General features: G+C 41.6%; 1 protein-coding gene across 2 annotated transcripts in view; it reads left to right on the top strand.

Moving 5' to 3' along the window:
• The window catches only part of lrp4 (low density lipoprotein receptor-related protein 4), a 111,337-nt gene that overhangs the window by 72,924 nt on the left and 21,553 nt on the right, over positions 1–16,860 (top strand). For both annotated transcript variants that reach the window (XM_072379989.1, XM_072379988.1), the window contains exons 4-14: positions 2,609–2,722; positions 2,818–2,934; positions 3,909–4,037; positions 7,752–7,871; positions 8,087–8,212; positions 8,908–9,033; positions 9,910–10,044; positions 10,756–10,881; positions 11,289–11,519; positions 13,262–13,418; positions 13,901–14,118. In XM_072379989.1, the coding sequence (XP_072236090.1) occupies positions 2,609–2,722; positions 2,818–2,934; positions 3,909–4,037; positions 7,752–7,871; positions 8,087–8,212; positions 8,908–9,033; positions 9,910–10,044; positions 10,756–10,881; positions 11,289–11,519; positions 13,262–13,418; positions 13,901–14,118 (1,599 nt within the window). The remainder of the gene's footprint in view (positions 1–2,608; positions 2,723–2,817; positions 2,935–3,908; positions 4,038–7,751; positions 7,872–8,086; positions 8,213–8,907; positions 9,034–9,909; positions 10,045–10,755; positions 10,882–11,288; positions 11,520–13,261; positions 13,419–13,900; positions 14,119–16,860) is intronic.

Raw genomic sequence — 16,860 nt, 5'->3', positions numbered from 1 at the left:
GGTTTGGGCGAAATCCAGATTGAAAGATATCAAACACATCATTACTATTCAGGAAGCTACTAAGTTGCTGGTAGACAACCTTCTCAATGACCGTACCTATAAATGGTAGGTTTGATATTGGTCTGTAATTATTTAGTACAGATGGGTCTAAAGTGCTCTTTTTTAGTAGGGGTTTAATAATGGCAGTTTTTAGGCCCTGTGGGAAAATACCAGATGAGATCGAGCAGTTGACAATCTGTAGCAAGTCTTTAGACAGATGATTAAAGCACTGTTTTAGAAACTTTGTAGGCAAAGGATCTAAACAGCAGGTGGATATGTTTAATTGTGAGACAATCTTTTCAAGGGTAAATGGGTCAATGGTCTTAAATTCAGACATTTTTACTGCGGTAACGTCAGTGGGATAGGAAGGTAATATGTTTTGTGCAGGCTGATTTATAGAACTTCTGATTGTTTCAATTTTGTCTCTGAAAAACTCAGCAAACTCATTGCATTTACTGGTCGATAAATGTTCAGGGGGAGTTGACACTGGGAGACAAATCATCCTATCTACAACTGTAAATAAAACACGGGCATTGTTAGTTATTCTTTATCATATTAGAGAAGTAAGATTGTCTTGCGTTTCTTAATACTAGGTTGTAAATTCTTTATAGATGTCATGGTGCATATAGAGGCCTGATTTTCGCCATTTGCGTTCTGCTTTCCTACATTCTACATTCAAAGTTGTTTTTGATGTTTTTTCTTGATTGCCATTTCTTTACTTTAAAACTTTTGCTTTTGCTATTCCTTATGTTTATTTGCTCTTTCTTATTTCTCTTTTGGCTTCGTTATCTTGTATTTATGTGCTGTTCTTAAAAACTGAAATTCTGCTTGTAGCTCCTGGTCTGGAGCACATAACCCTTTGCTTATAAGTCCGTGTAGTCAGCTGTTACACTGTGATTAAATGTATGTCAGTCTTATATTTGCAAAATGTGGCACTGATACTAAAGGAATAGGTTTATCAGATTGTGTGGCGTCTACATTGGAAGCCATCTGCTGAAATTGAGGTGCACACATAAAACCTCAACCACAAAATATGTTTGTGTGACATCAAGTTGTGCTCTTATTGGTAAAGCATCTCAATTTCACTGCCTAACTGTATAGAGAAGGAATAATATCATAAAATAAAATACAGGATAAAACCAAAGTCTTTTATGGGCATGCAGGAATGAACAATATCCAAGGAGGCCTGGAAATGCATGAAATATTTACAGCACGTTGGCTGTAGGCCTTGATGTCACGTAACGCATCTCAGAGGAAGGGTGTGTCTGTGTTCGTTAGGTGTTTTGGTGCGATGCTACAACACGGCATCTCACAGTGATGAAGAAAAACTTCTTCATTGGCTCTCTGAGCATCCTTCTGTCTCTTCTTGTCTGTCTCAGCTGTCTCACACTCACTCACAGGGGTGATAAATTAAAGATTACCTCCTGCCTGGCGCCATCCATCCATCATTGGTTTTCTTTGACGAACCCGAAAACTCAGCTGTAGCAGGACCCGCAGCTGGGCTCTGCCATCGATTGCGGTGGTAACTGTAGAAAGTGTTGTTTTGGAAGTGTGATGAAAGATGCAGTTAGTCAGGTTTACTGGTAAGAGTGACTTCTCTCAAACTGCATCACAAAGGTTGAATTAAGGCTTACCTCCCAGTGCATTTAACCAACTGAAAAAGCTGGTGGAGCTTAACTTTCGTCGAATATTTTGGTCTTGAATTCAAACTGGTTTGAAATCCAAAGGAAAAGGGGATTTCTGTCCAACATATATCTGAAACCTGAAATAGGTTTTGAGTGGAAACATTTTGGCCGGTCTGTGTTGGATGTAGCACACGTGAGTTTACTTTATAGTGTTAAAACATGCTGAACTATGCTGGAGAACGGTGTTTATCCTCTGGAAACAGGTTTTAATGCCTTCTTACATCTTAACGGCCGTCATATTTAGATGTGTTGGAGCTAAATACGGCTCAGACAGCTTGGTATTTTTTATCACAGCAGTACAGAGGTTGAGCAGATTGTAGCTCCTCTTCCTGAAGTTGTCAGATCTGTCTTGAGTCGAGCATTTTGTTCTTAAAGGGCACCATCGGGCATGTCCTAGATTTTAAGACCAGTCGCAGTATTTACCTTCAAGTATGTTTGAAGCATTCTGACACCTTTTAGTTGATCCATAAACCTCCACTGACACTCTCATGTTCAGTCAGTATCTGAGGGTTGGTGTGGAAGCTGTGTATTTAAGGCTTTGGTGAAGAAGACCTCAGCTGTTTGTTGCCTCTCTGGAAAGTACATGTCATTAATCCTGGAAATGTTCTTTTTAAATGAAAGTATATTAGTTTTGCAGAAGTTTCCAGTCCATGGGATGTTTTTATTCAAAAGGATATTCTGTCTGTGAATCTTTGAGCTCTCAACCTGCAGCCTTTGTAAAGTTAATTTTGTTTTCTGAGAAGAAATTCAGTTTCTTATGTCACCTCTTTGCCAGGAAACCTACCAAACGGGCAGCACTTTTAGGTTTAATGTCGCAGAGCTGAAGAATGGCTGCTACTTGTCACATTTTTGTCTCCAAAACCTCTGTTATTTTCTCTATGCAGCTCCCAGGGAGTGTGAAGAGGACGAGTTTCACTGCCAGAATGGTTACTGCATTCGCAGCCTCTGGCACTGTGATGGCGACAATGACTGTGGGGACAACAGTGATGAACAGTGTGGTGGGTAGTCACAAGAAGATGCACATGAGCAGAATCACGCAAGTATTCCTGTTCATCTAAACTGCATTTTAATGCGTGTCTTATTCCCATGCCAGATATGCGTAAATGTTCAGATAAGGAGTTCCGTTGCACAGATGGGAGCTGTATTGCTGAGCACTGGTACTGTGACGGAGACACGGACTGTAAGGATGGTTCGGATGAGGAAAACTGCAGTAAGTGCCTCAGAATGTGTGTGTTTGTCCTTCTAAGAAAACGGTGATTTATCAAGCTTGGTTAAGTTTTTTTTTAAGAGGTTGGCTCAGCTGATCACGCAGCAGAGGCAGTGAATTCATATCAAAAAGTCATCTTAGGGCAGTTTACATAGAGAGTAGGCAAATAGATTTCCTTTGAGCAAGCACATGGTGGCAGTGGGAAGAAAAAGAACAGTGGACACAGTCAGCACAGGCAAGGCAGGGCAGGGAGGCCACCTGCCTCAACCAGTTGGTCTACCAGCAGCCTGGGTCCGTAGCAGCATAACTAAAGGGTGATTCAGGGTCACCTGACCCAGGCTTCACTACAAAGGAAAGTCTACAGACTGATCTTAAAGTTAGAGAGGATTGCTGTCTCTTACACGTAGCTGAAGGCTCTGCCTCCCATTCCAATTTTACAAAGGCATGGTCTTTAAACACCCCTCCATAATTAGTCCATAAATCTCACTCTGGAATAAATAATTGATATTTTTAGGACTTCTAATATATGTGCTGTATGTCTTTCATTAAGAAACTTGTTTTGAGCGTTCTGATACAGACACTATCAACAGTATGCGGTATCCAAAGATATTAAAGATACAATTAGAATGAACTAAATTTTATGAAATGGCTTTAAATGCATATTTTATCAACATGTTACTCGTAAAATTCAAACAGGATTGCCTCATAAAAAGAGTCTTATCAATCAGACTTTAAAATCAAAGGTTCTCCAGTCTGCAGCATCATGACTCAGAATTATAGCTGCAAGAAGAGGGGAAAAAGCTGGCATGTTAGGTGAGATCTCACAGCTTTAATCAAAGCATCTGAACATCTTCACTGTCTTTATAGAGATGTGAGCGTCTCAGCAGAGCGGAGTCGAAGCTTCAAAGAGCTGTAGACAGCCAACTGCTGCACCAGCTTTTCCTGCATCTGTTTAACGTGTCTATGTGTCTGTTCAGCCTCGGATGTGATGACAGCCACCTGCAGCATGGAGGAATTCCAGTGTGCATATGGCCGCTGCATCCTGGACATCTACCACTGTGACGGAGATGACGACTGCGGAGACTGGTCGGACGAGTCAGACTGCTGTAAGTTCTCCATCTCTCAGATGCTAACACACTTCCAACAGTATGAAGCCTCAGCCCTGACTTGTGAGTTAATTCAACCACCAAAATCTCTGCTGTTAAGACAGATATTTCAGTCAGGCTCTAATTTTCCCCTGATTTTGCACAACCTTGTTAACATTGGTCAGACTCAATCATGAAGACGAACTCTGCTTTCACTAGCTCTGTTATGACCATCTTAAGACTAACAAGAGGCAGAAGTAAAAATCCAGCTGGGGTAAAGATGACTTGCGCTCAGACACACTCACACACTTTTAAGGATCCATGGCTCTTACTGAACAGCCTCTTATACAGAGGACGAAGAGAGAACTCTGTTCCGCCTTTAGAAGACAGTTCAGTTTCTAAAGTTCTTTTCTTTTCTGGCAGATGTCTCTTATCTCCTTCTCTGCTTCCCTCCCTCCCTCTCCCCCTACCTCTCCCTACAGCGAGTCATGTTCACGTCTTATGGCTTTGTGCACATGTTTAAGTGGAGTTTAAAAGTAGACTAAAGTTTCATCTGAACTCCGCTCATGATGATATGAGACAGAAAAGGTAAACAATTGAGAGGCTGGAATCAGACCATGTAGGAGGTTTATTACTTATCACTCTAACATTTAGATGATTAATTATCCTGATAATGATTGAATTTTGTCAGGCACTTTCATGAACAGCTAAATATTACGTACAAATGAGATTTAACCAAAGTAAAGCTTTAATAAAAGTAATTTGTCACCTGTCAGGTAGCTGAAACTAATTTTCCTGACATAAAATACAGTTTTTTAACATGAATATTGTGCTTAAACAGGTTTTTTTAAGCGCACACAGTAAAACAAGTTGATTAAATCTTCAGCACAGTCTACACAGAAGGACCTCCCGTTTTCTGGAGATCGACAGGTGAAGGCCAATCCATCCCTGAAGGAAAAAGTGGAACCAACAAGGGGGATGAGTTGTGTCAAAAAACCTTTAATCATAGCACTTAATGTTAATTTCATGTCTTGACATTCTATTGTTGGCAGGTAGAACTTAGGAACAGCTGCTACTCGACAGCGTCTGTCATAACTGGAGAACAGTCGTCTGTTAGATCTCTTCTGTCACACTTGCTCTCACACACATCACACACACACAGAGTGAAGCCACAGTCCTGACACAGACTATCATGTTTCATTCTCCTCACTCCAGAGACGCTGCCTGCTGCTTAGAAATGTCTCTGCCTCTCCTGCTCGTTCTCTCGTCTGTGATATCTTATGCTCGTTTGATTCAGTCATTGTCTTACGCTGCTCGCTATAATTCTCTTTTTCTCACACACACATGCACAAAGTCAAAGGCAGGGGTTTCTACGCCTTTGAAGTGTTTATCTGCAATGCGATAACCACAGCCTCAAGGTTTTCCAACATGGTTTGATCCTCTTAAAGGTCATGTTATGCGACTGAGCTGTGCTCTTGTTTTATCTCATATCCTCCCACATCCAGCTTTTTTTAATTGCCGCTTTGATTCTGGAGTGTTTTTTACATCTTTTTTTTTTTTTTTACGTGAGCTCTTATCAAAGCCTGTTTGGAAAAAGAAAAGAAGTTGGTAGATGACAGCAGGTGAAAGTCCGCCACATTACCGGTCTGTGCAGGGTCTGTCAGCGTCTTTAAAAGTTAATAAAGAAGCGATGTGGCTTTCAGATGAAACTCGGACGTCCTGTTAGCAGTCTTTCGGTCTTGATGAATGATCTGATTGTTCATTTGTTGCTGTCCTTCACTCTGAAACTGTTTTGTGTTACGTGTTTATATCTGGCCCACATTCGTTCAGAGGGAGAGCATCCTGTGAATTCTCTTTTATAGTTTGTGGACACACTCACCCTCATATCCACACACACACACCCATGTAGAGGGGGCATTCCTCAGAGGCATAAGACAGCCCATCCTCAGACAGCATTCCTTGGCATCGACTCTCCAGACACATGAAGGGCGCTTTGTTTGAAAAGGAGCCTCTCTCACCCCTTTTCTTTGACTCATGTGAATGCACACACACACACACATGCAAGCATACATATGTGCATCCAAAAACACTCAAAATCGCATGCCTCGTTACCACATCAGAACACTGATACTGCTTACGGCTGCATGGCTGAGCACATGAAAGTGCATTGTGTGTATGAGGCACAGAGAGATAAAGGGTGAATGAATCATTTGGGTGTGTGCGTGTGGGCGTCGGTGTGTTTATCGGCGTCCCACGCCGATTCACTCACTTCTCTATCTCTGTCTGCTTCGTGCTCTATGGGAAAGCCACCTGCTGTTTTGATCATCTCTCTCTTCTCCTGCCCAGCTGATAGGCCCACAGGGGAATGCTCAGAGCTCTACAGCGTCTTTGTATTTTCTTTCTTTCTTTTTTTTTTTTGCCTGTCTTCCCTTGTCATTCTGTTCTTCCCCTTATCACACGCCCACTGTAGCTTTGACGAGAGCTGACTCCTGCTGTCAGGAGGAAACATGTCGAAGACACACACACAAGCTCACACACGCTGAGGATGTAAGAATCTTACGTTTGATTCAGCTTTAATCCTTTCGTCCACCTACGTCCTCATTCGCTGCCAGTTTGAGCTTCACTTTGATCTAAACACATGTAGAGAGATGGTGGAAGATTTAAAGTTGGGACAGCTATGATCTCTCATCAGATGATTAGGCAGCAGCCAAAATAAACAGCTAATTAATGCTTATGACAAAGGTAATATCGCTGGTATAAAACACTGCACGATTGGATTTTTCCTTTCTAAACTATGAAGCGCCTGGACTGCATTCAGAGAGCCCAGCAGGCCTCGTACAGACTGCCTCATGGGGGGGATATTATATTGAGCTGGCTCACCGGAACGCTACCTACACTATATGTGCATAAATTACTGAGAAATAGATTGTGGTGATACGGACCTCAACTGAATGGGCTCAAGGGTAATTGGACCTCATCAAAATGTGGTTGACCCTAACGGACCCAAAGAGAGTGAAGGGACAAACACTGGCAGCAGCACAATGCTCCTCCGGTTAACAAGCAGCCACAGTTTATGCAAGCAGACATGCAACCTGCTTCAAAAAGAGTTGTGCAAAACCCAAATAAGAAAACTGAATCTAATTTTTGAATTATTTAAAGTGTTTAAAATACCCACAGTGCTGAAACTGCAGTTACATCACTGCTAGTTTCTCTTCTTCTTCATATTCTTGCTTGATGCAGGATTTCAGCTGTTTTTATGCCTTATGAATGCATTTGTGTTTGATAAAAGACAAAAGCGGCCAGATGGCAGGTCTGAATGATATGCGGGTCAGTTAGGCTTCAGGAGTTTAACTATGAAGCTCTGCTTTTGTTATGTGGTTTGTATTATTTTACTGAAATAAACATGACCTCAAAAAAAGGAGGAATATTTATCTTCTAAACTGTATTAATGCCTGAAAGTGACTCTGCTCTTTAGCCTGCAGGACTCTGTGTCGAAATACCAAATGACAGTTTTCCACTTCAAATCAGTCAGTCTTAATTTTCACATTATTTTTAGCTTGTTGAACCTGTTTCTTTTAGAGAAGCCTTTTTTATATATTCACTCGTGTTTCTAACATTTCTAACACAGCTCATATTCTGACATGATGATGAACATCGAGGGAAAACATAAAACATTTTTTTAATCCCAACCTCATAAAGTCCTGACTCACTGATGGGCTCCGTGTGTGTTTGCAGCTTCACATCAGCCCTGCAGGTCAGTTGAATTCATGTGCAGCAGTGGGATGTGCATCAATGCTGGATGGAGGTGTGATGGCGAGTACGACTGTGATGACCAATCGGACGAGAAGAACTGCAGTGAGTATCTGGTTAATGAACCAGTCTGGTTACATTGCTCTGAAAGAGGGTGGATAGTTTATATTTTAAAGTTTAATCCCTTTTAATCTCCATTTTGCTGTTGTTTCTGTCATTTTTATTTTCATGCTATTTATGGAAGAACAAAGCAGTCACTCATAATGTCTCCAATCACCTGCTCTCAGATTGAAAAAAGAAACGTGTGTGTGTGTCCACAGCCACATCCATGTGCACAGCTGACCAGTTCCGCTGTGGAACTGGACGCTGTGTCCGGTTGTCATGGAGATGCGATGGTGAGGATGACTGCTCAGATCGTAGCGATGAGGAAGGCTGTGAGAAAACTGGTGAGACTGGTTGTTATCTTGTTTTCCGAGTCTAAATATATCACACGCTTTCAGCCGTAGTCATGACAACAGCTCGGTGCAGCCCCCCCCTTCTGTTGAAAAGCTGTTTTCCTTTTTTTGGTGTGAAACACGGTTGCTTTTTAGGAACAAACTGATTGTTTTTGGCTGCATGTTAAGATTGAAATAAGAGATGGAGAAGCAGCAATAAAAAGAAGAAGGTGGACATTTTTTTAAATAATCAAATCCTTGCTGTCATTTTCATGGCTTTCTTTTTGTATTGTAATGATGGATTCTGGTGTGGTTGGTGAGGTTAAAGGAAAACCAGGAGAGCACTCCTGCTCTCTTGGTTTGGATTAACTAAAACTGTTTTTGCATGAGGTACATGTTGAGTAAGGAGCTGGGGAGGGGGGGATTAAGAGTTCCTGCAAATTTAAGAAACTAAGAAACTTCTGTAGATAAAATAATTAGGTCAGAATGTTTTGAAATGAACAGAGAAATGAATGAATGTAAATGCTTTTTATCAGACTTATGAAAAAGATTCTGCATGCTAAGTCGCCCTTTTTAATTTACATTGCTGCTTACACACAGTAAGTCTATCACATCCTAAGATTTGAAAGAAAAAATACTTCCCTGTGGAGTAATCTGTCCTTTTCAGAGCTTTGTTGTCTTACGACACGTGTCATCACGTCTCACAGAAAACCCGCCATGCGCTCCTGATCAGTTCCAGTGTGGGAATGGACGTTGCATCGGGCAGAGGAAGGTCTGCAACGAGGCCAACGACTGCGGTGATGGGACTGACGAGCGCCCGCACCACGACTGCCGTATGTATAAATATGCTCTGAGTGCAGTGTGACGACTAATTTTCAGGCTTTCAGGCCAGCTGAGGGTCAGGAGGTTTGGGATCATGAAGGCGGGAATGAACAAAAGTCATGAATAATCGTTAGATTTCATTTTGTTTGAATTTTGTGATTGATGCTATAGAATGCACAGAAATTTTGTTATATTTATGGCAGCTTTTAAACAAGGAGAAATGCTTGAAAGTTCAGGGGATTGTCCAAAACATCAGTATTAATTTTCCTGCTTTATTGCACTTTATGCCTTATTGAGGTGGAATAGCATCAAAAGAGCTAGTTTTCTCTAAACTAGTTTCCTTTACTTTCTTTGGTTATTTGTAAGAGAATTTAAGGGAGTAATGACTTCCCAGCCCCATCATAATGGCCAGTTAATTTCTGTTCAATTCGTGTTTCTCTCCATGAGATTGAGTTTACACTGGCATAACTCTATAGTTCCGGGAGCTACTCAAGCTTCTTGACTGTGTCAAAATTGTAATTCTTCAAGGGGAGTTTATCATCTAAATGGCATAAAACAAGAAAATGAAAAGCTTGTCTTAGCACCCTTTAGAGTTTCACACTTGGTCAACGTGAAATTTAGGCCTATGATGGCACAGGAAGAAAAGTGAGGCCATAAAGTGCGGCTTCATAAATGTTCAAATGAAACTAAAATACTGTCTAGACTATATGTTGGTTGACATCACCATCCTCAGGCCTCACTCCTTTTTATGCTGAATTATTTAAAGGCTGAACATCAGAGGATCCAGATGCTTTCACAGCACGTGTGTGTGTATGTGTGTGAGGTTGTATTTATACTGAATCAGCAAGCTGTGTTTATGTTCCCGTAATGTTTCCGCTCTGGTTTAGGGCCGCGCTCCAGTGAGGGCAACTGTAACCAGAATAACGGCGGCTGCTCCCAGAAGTGTCAGATGGTCAGAGGACTGGTCCAGTGCACCTGTCACACTGGATACAGACTGATGGACGACAGTAAAACCTGCCAGGGTAACACTGTGTGTGTGTGTGTGTGTGTGTGTGTGAGACAGTCTGACTGAGTCGCCAGTGAAAGTGAGTGAGCTGGTTGGAGGTGTTAATATTCATGACCTATGCAGAGCCTGACAGCTTTCCAGTTGCTGCTTTGTGTTTAACATCTGATAGCTTCACTGACTTCCTAAATAAAACATTAATATCGAGCACCTTTTCATGTAAGATTTTATACTCAATACTTTTATAACCTTGAATTGGTCTTTGAAGAAGTGAGTCATAACTTATATATGACGTCTATAGGAAGTCATGTAAGTTAGTTCAATAAGTGCTCTCTTTATGGCCAAAAATTCAGGTTCGACGAGGAGGAATTCTAAGCCCTTATTAAATATCTTTTTAATTTAAAATATCAGTTTTTATAAGTTCCTGAATATGATTACATATCCATGCTTTTTTGGTGTTCAATTCATCACAAGCAAAAAGAGATAAATCTATTAGATTTTCTTTTTAATTATTCCAGATTCCAGGGCGTTTGCCAGATCAAGAAAGCAGATTAAAATGAATAAATGAAAGAAGGAGTATGTGTCCCAGAAGCATGAGTTTTTCACCTTCAACCACCTCTGTGCACGATACAGATTTGTGTCTTGAACTCAGTGTTAACTCTTTGGGATATTGACTCCACCGTCTCTGTTTCCTTCCCCTCTGGCGTTCTGCCTCTGTGGTCTGTTCCAGATGTGGACGAGTGTGCTGAAGAAGGCTACTGCAGCCAGGGCTGCACTAACACAGAGGGGGGCTTCCAGTGTTGGTGCGTGCAGGGCTATGAGCTCCGACCGGACAAGCGCAGCTGCAAAGCTCTCGGTAAAAACCACGGTTCGGTGTTTCATCCTTGACATGTGACCACAGAGAGTCAAGGTTTGACCTCCAATAAAAGTACGGTTGCATAGTGTTTATACTCGCTTTAGCAGTAATTTTATCTGCTCCTCTTCTCTGGAGTCTCGGGCTCATTCTGAGGGTCTGGATTAGATTTAGATTTGCTGCAGAATGCAGGCCCGGTACAGCAGCCTCTCAGTGTGCTGCAGACCACTGTTAAACCCAAGTCAGCTTCCAGAACCCAAACCTTCACCTCGGAGGTTAATGCTTGCTGTCACTAAAAGTGTGAACTGGTCTTTTTTCTTTTTTTTTTTTGCTTTACAGATTTAGCTTTATTGCCGTCTTTATTTCCACTTTGATTCCCTCCATTCTGAAATCTTTGCCCCATCCTTTAGGTCCAGAGCCCGTCCTGCTGTTCGCCAACCGCATTGACATCCGGCAGGTTTTGCCACATCGCTCTGAATACACCCTTCTACTCAACAACCTGGAAAATGCAATCGCACTGGATTTCCATCACAGCCAAGAACTGGTGTTCTGGTCGGATGTGACGCTGGATCGCATCATGAAGGCGAACCTGAACGGCTCTAATGTGGAGGAGGTCGTCTCCACTGGACTGGAGAGCCCAGGTGGGTGCAGCAGCTAATAGGATGTAGGACAACAGGTTCATCCATCATTTATCCAATTTATTCAGCTTTGCTTCTCTCTGTACGTCGATGCTCTGCTTTCCCCTGCTCCATCCATTCATAACCTTTTTCATAAAGGAGTTCAGCAGTATAACATTAATGAGGCTTTATTTTCTTTAACCTTTTATTTTCTTTGAACCATTTTCTTTGTTGTGGTCGTCTCATTATATTTCACTCCGACTGCCTGTAAATCTTTCTTATTCTTATTTACATATAATCCTTCTTACTTTGTTCAGCTTATTGAATTTTTTTGTTGCCATGATCTGATTTCATGTTTTCCAGCATTTCTATAAGACAGCAGTGTCTTCAGTAAACAACAAGTGATATAGAAGAATTAAATGGTAAAACAACCAGTCTTGGTAAAGCAGACTTAAAACTACATCTTGAGTTTGTCATATCTAAGAACAATGTTATTTACTGCTCAGCCAAATATGAACGATTAATTAATCGTCAATAAAACTGGGTCTTAAAATGTGAAAAGTGAGCTTTGGTCTCTGCTCTGGAACACGAGGGATGGGCTCACAGCTCGAATGAACCACACCAGCACATCAAACAGACCTAGTAACCTAACCTAACCAAGCGGCTTAGATGTTAAATCGCAGAAAACATCTGATTTGAGATGTCATCTTCCAGCTTTATAATAAGTTACCAACCACAGTAAATTCCGCAGCTTCCACTCTCATGGCGGCTTAAGTCCTGCTGAGGTTTCAGCCGAGACGTTAGCACAGTGTGAGCACACCTGCAGGGGAGGAAGAGACTTAATCCCAGGAGATGAAAAATGAGAAGGGTGTTGTAGATGATGCGCAACCCAGTATCACTGCATATCTGCACAAAATGAATCCCCTCATCATCCGCCGACTGTATTTACTCCTGAAACTACGGTTTTCTCAGTAGGTTTGCAGCCCTCAAACCTCCAGAATGTGCCGTGGCCAAATTTAATCCTTAGTGTGTAGTAACTCCAGTACATGCACATACAGTCCTTAACAACACTGTTTGAGATGGTTAGCTTTTAATCTGCCCAGCACAGATCTGATTCTCTTAGCGTGTGTTGCCAGATCTGTGACGCTGCCACCTTTGAGCTTTGCCCTTCACAAAATCGATCCAGTTTTTCTTCTTCTCATTATTCCTTGAACTCAGTAGACAGACTAAGTTCTGCAAATTCTGGCATCCAGAAGATCCATGATGAAATCAGAACAGTTGGCTGGCTAATTGCTTGTCTGAGGCTAATGCATTGTGCTAAGCCAATTTCTAACCGTTAAATCCTCAGTTTGATACTCAATCTCACCACATAGCAGCAATATTGATGAAAAACAGCCCAACTTCACAGCCCTGTAAAACATAGTTCTCTACAGTTTAACATGTTTTAAGCAACCATTTACTGACACATGCAGCACATTTCCATGCACACCTCACAAAAAATGTAACTTTCTTTCTAAATGAAAAATGATACGGGAGGATCATGTCTATTGGCCTAAAGAGCACCATGTCAAGGAGTTTTGCACAAAAACTCTTGTGACAACACAAATTTGAGCTTTTACATGTTGTTTGGTACATATTAAAACAGCAGAAAGTTTTTTAAAACCAACCGCATTGACAAGCAAAGAAACAATACCTTGGTGGAAAGTTTGGTACAGATTACTGTAGAATTTGTGTTTTTTAGTGTTAAAAATGTTTTTCTCCTTTAGGTGGACTAGCTATAGACTGGATCCATGATAAGCTTTACTGGACAGACTCTGGGACGTCCCGCATTGAGGTGGCCAACCTGGATGGGACACATCGTAAGGTGTTGCTGTGGCAGAATATGGAGAAGCCCAGAGCCATTGCACTGCACCCTATAGAAGGGTAGGAGTCCAAAAACACTCACACACAAACAATCTATGATTCATCACAGATGCTGCATATGTACACACATTCATGTATGCATATCCCCTCTGGGTGTGTCCTAGTTGTAGTGTAGTAGCAGAGCAGCGATTAAAGTTTGGCAGCATAGCATTACCCACAGGCAAGCATCTGTGGAGCAAGTATTTCCCTAAATGTGTCCTCCTTCACGGTTTGATATTATGTTGTTGCAGGACAGAGTTTTGGACGAGGTCCCAGTGAAATTTAAGCGTAGAAAACTCTTGCAGCTTATTAGGAAGCTCATTAGCATGGGATAATTGGAAATCTGAATATTGAGGACAAAGGAGACTCGTTTGTTATGTCACACATCTGCTGTGTCTTAAATCCTGACAACAGGCTGTCTCACGCCGCTCTCACGGGTTCTGGTGTTCCGTTTAATTTTTAAAGAGGTAAACCAGCCATGACTGTCCCATTTTCCTCTGCAGTAAGATCTACTGGACGGACTGGGGGAACACACCTCGCATCGAGTATGCCAACATGGACGGCTCAAACCGGCGGGTCATCGCAGACACACACCTGTTCTGGCCCAACGGCCTCACCATAGATTACGCTGGCCGCCGTATGTACTGGGTGGACGCCAAGCACCATGTCATTGAGAGAGCTGACCTGGACGGACGGAACCGCAAGGCCGTCATCAGCCAAGGTAAACTTTTTGCTGCCATCGGTTTGTTCAGGCTGTGGTTGACATCAAAACATAGTTCAGGATTGAAGTTTATGAAGATGTAAGAGTTGTCCTTTATGGTTTTGCTTATTTTCTATTCGTTAACATCCCTTAATCTACCTGTTTAGTTAAGTTTTTATATTCCTTTTCTTTTTTTAAAAACATTGGAGCGAGTGCCTAAAAGATAAGAGATAAAACGATTGTGGGAGTGCTTTATATTAAGTGGTATATGTCCCTCTCTGCTGTGCTCCAGCATAGACTGCAGAGAAGACTGTCATATCCTTACAGCCTGTAGCCACAGCTTTCTGTAGAAGTGGCAAAGATTTAAAAGAATGACTCTTACTGGTTGTTTTCACTCAGGTTTTTAGATTCTTCCAACTCGCTTTCAAAACTCTTGCTGAACCGAGGAAACAATTTTTGTTCTTAGATTGTCTTTTTTTCAATCTACGAAGTGCAACTTAAAAGCTAGAGAAAGCTACAGCGGTTTCACAATTAAAATCTAATGAACTTACTTTCGAGGTAAAAATAGTAATTATCAGAAACTCGACTGCAGTTTTAATCGCAGAATCAATCGATAACGATTAGTAAATCTCTAATAAAGAAAAGAAGACTTGCAGTCGCTCATCATTTGTGAGCCTTTATGGCAGAATTAGAACTATATATAAAATGTATAGAAACACTGATTTTTGGAGTTTCACTTCAGACAGAAACTATATGGTGTGCAGAGGTCTGGCTGGAGGTCAGTTTGTCATTCTAGATTTTTATTAGTTGTCACACTCACATGTGAGGAAATGCACGTACACAAGTTGATAGATGATGCAGCACACTGACCCCACCTCATTATGCCATGTGGAGTTGATCAGGGCCGCGCTTCCTTTAAACAGCGTACACATGTCTCCCACACTCATGGTCATAAATGACAACAAAAAGATAAATGCATGCCTCTGTTTGTATGCTTGGCTCCTATAGAGCACTCTGTTTATGCACATGTACACTAAAAGTGGGATCTGGTGTTTGGAAATGTAAGCAGGCACACGCACAAACAGGCGGCCTGCTTCTGAGACGTCATGCTGTACTTCAGATTTTTACGGATTGTTTTCGTTGTTCCTTGCTGTGTTTGTACTCTGCATGTTTCTCACTCAGCAAACAAGCAGCCAGCAGGACTCTCTGATCACTTTCAGTGGTAGGATGATTTGGTGGTAGGATGATTTCATCCAGCAGTCAAACTGAGACCGGGTGCACTAAACCAGATTGCCATGCTTGTTTTCAAAGGGGAGCGACCCATTTAGGAAGCACAACGGAGAACATTTAGTCAAAATCCAGTGCACATTAGCAGAATTATGGTTTCCCTCAGTCCATCTGTTGCCAGGCAAAAATGCACAAACAGATTCTCACTGGATTGATAAAAAGTCGTGCTTTGATCCAAGAAAAACACCACTAAGTACTACTTCAACGTGGAGATATTCAACCAAAGGACAGACATGGTTTTAGCAGCAATAATTAGGCTGGTAGGCATAAAGTGGGTTTCATATTACTAAGTCTGAAAATCCACCCAGGTACTAAAACACCAAGCAAATCAAGATGGAGTGACTTATTTTATTTTATGATGAAGTTCAAATAGTGTGGGAACACATCAGTGATTATCAGGAGTGTGAAGAGAGCTGAATGGAAGTGTTTGGTGAGTGTGTGTGCAGCCATCATTCCTGTGAGCCGTCCTTAATGATGTGTGCTCTGAGGATAAAAGGCTGTAATTGGTCCTGTCCTTCCTCCACAGCCTGTGTTTGCTCAGACAACACATAGGACAAAAGGGACATCGCGTGTGTGTCCATCGATGTGTGTGTGTACGGTTACATTTGGAGCTGCTGTGCCCAGGAATGTTATTTATCTCCCTTCACCTATAGTTCTGCATCTGGGTGTGGATGTGTGTGTGCTGGCCGTGCGCCAGCTCCTCTGGCAGGTGTCACGGGCGGATATATTCCTATCCAGTCTGCACACCTGTGCAGCTGGAGTTGGAGGACAGGAGTATACAGCACACTTTTTTTATGGGTGTGTGTGTTATTTATTCATTTGTTTCTTGCTGATGTGGACAAGATTGTAGAGCACATTGAAGGAGTACCGCAGCACACAGACGCACCGAGGAAAACGTCACACAAAGAAAAATATAAAAAGTTTTTCAAATACATTTACACAAAAGATATCAAAGACTGAACCAGGGGAGCTCGACTGATTTGACTTACTGAAAGCAGTTTGTAACACAGGTCACGTTTTAAAACTCCATCAAATACTTTCTCTCGTAGCAGCTCTTGTTTATACATTTTTATTAATGTTGAAATACAGTATCTCACCATAAGTCAAAGATTAGAGAAAGAGTTCAAAATCTGAAAACACATTTTCTTCTTTTCCCCCCCATTTGTCCCCTCAGGTGTATCTGTTGTAGGTAAACTAGTTCAAACCAGCTCCACGTCCAGCAGCTACACATTTACACATTGATGTTTTGGTATTCCATGGCTTAAATGGTAATATATCAGTCCTCTGCTTCACTACTTGATTAGCATGTTTCTGCTAACACTTACATCTACATATATTTGAGTGATTACTTTCTCCACCTCTGGGTAAAACCGCTGCAAGTCAAAACTTTTTCAAACATTTTGAAGTCATTTTACACACCGTGGATTGGAAATGTACCTCATTCTGATTGTCTTGACAAAGTTTAAAACAAACTAT

Source organism: Leuresthes tenuis, unplaced genomic scaffold (assembly GCF_036924035.1).
Source record: "Leuresthes tenuis unplaced genomic scaffold, fLeuTen1.0.hap1 SCAF_2, whole genome shotgun sequence".
Taxonomy (NCBI): Eukaryota; Metazoa; Chordata; class Actinopteri; order Atheriniformes; family Atherinopsidae; genus Leuresthes; species Leuresthes tenuis.
The sequence above is the reverse complement of the archived record's forward strand: the minus strand, read 5'-3'. Positions and strand labels throughout refer to the sequence as shown.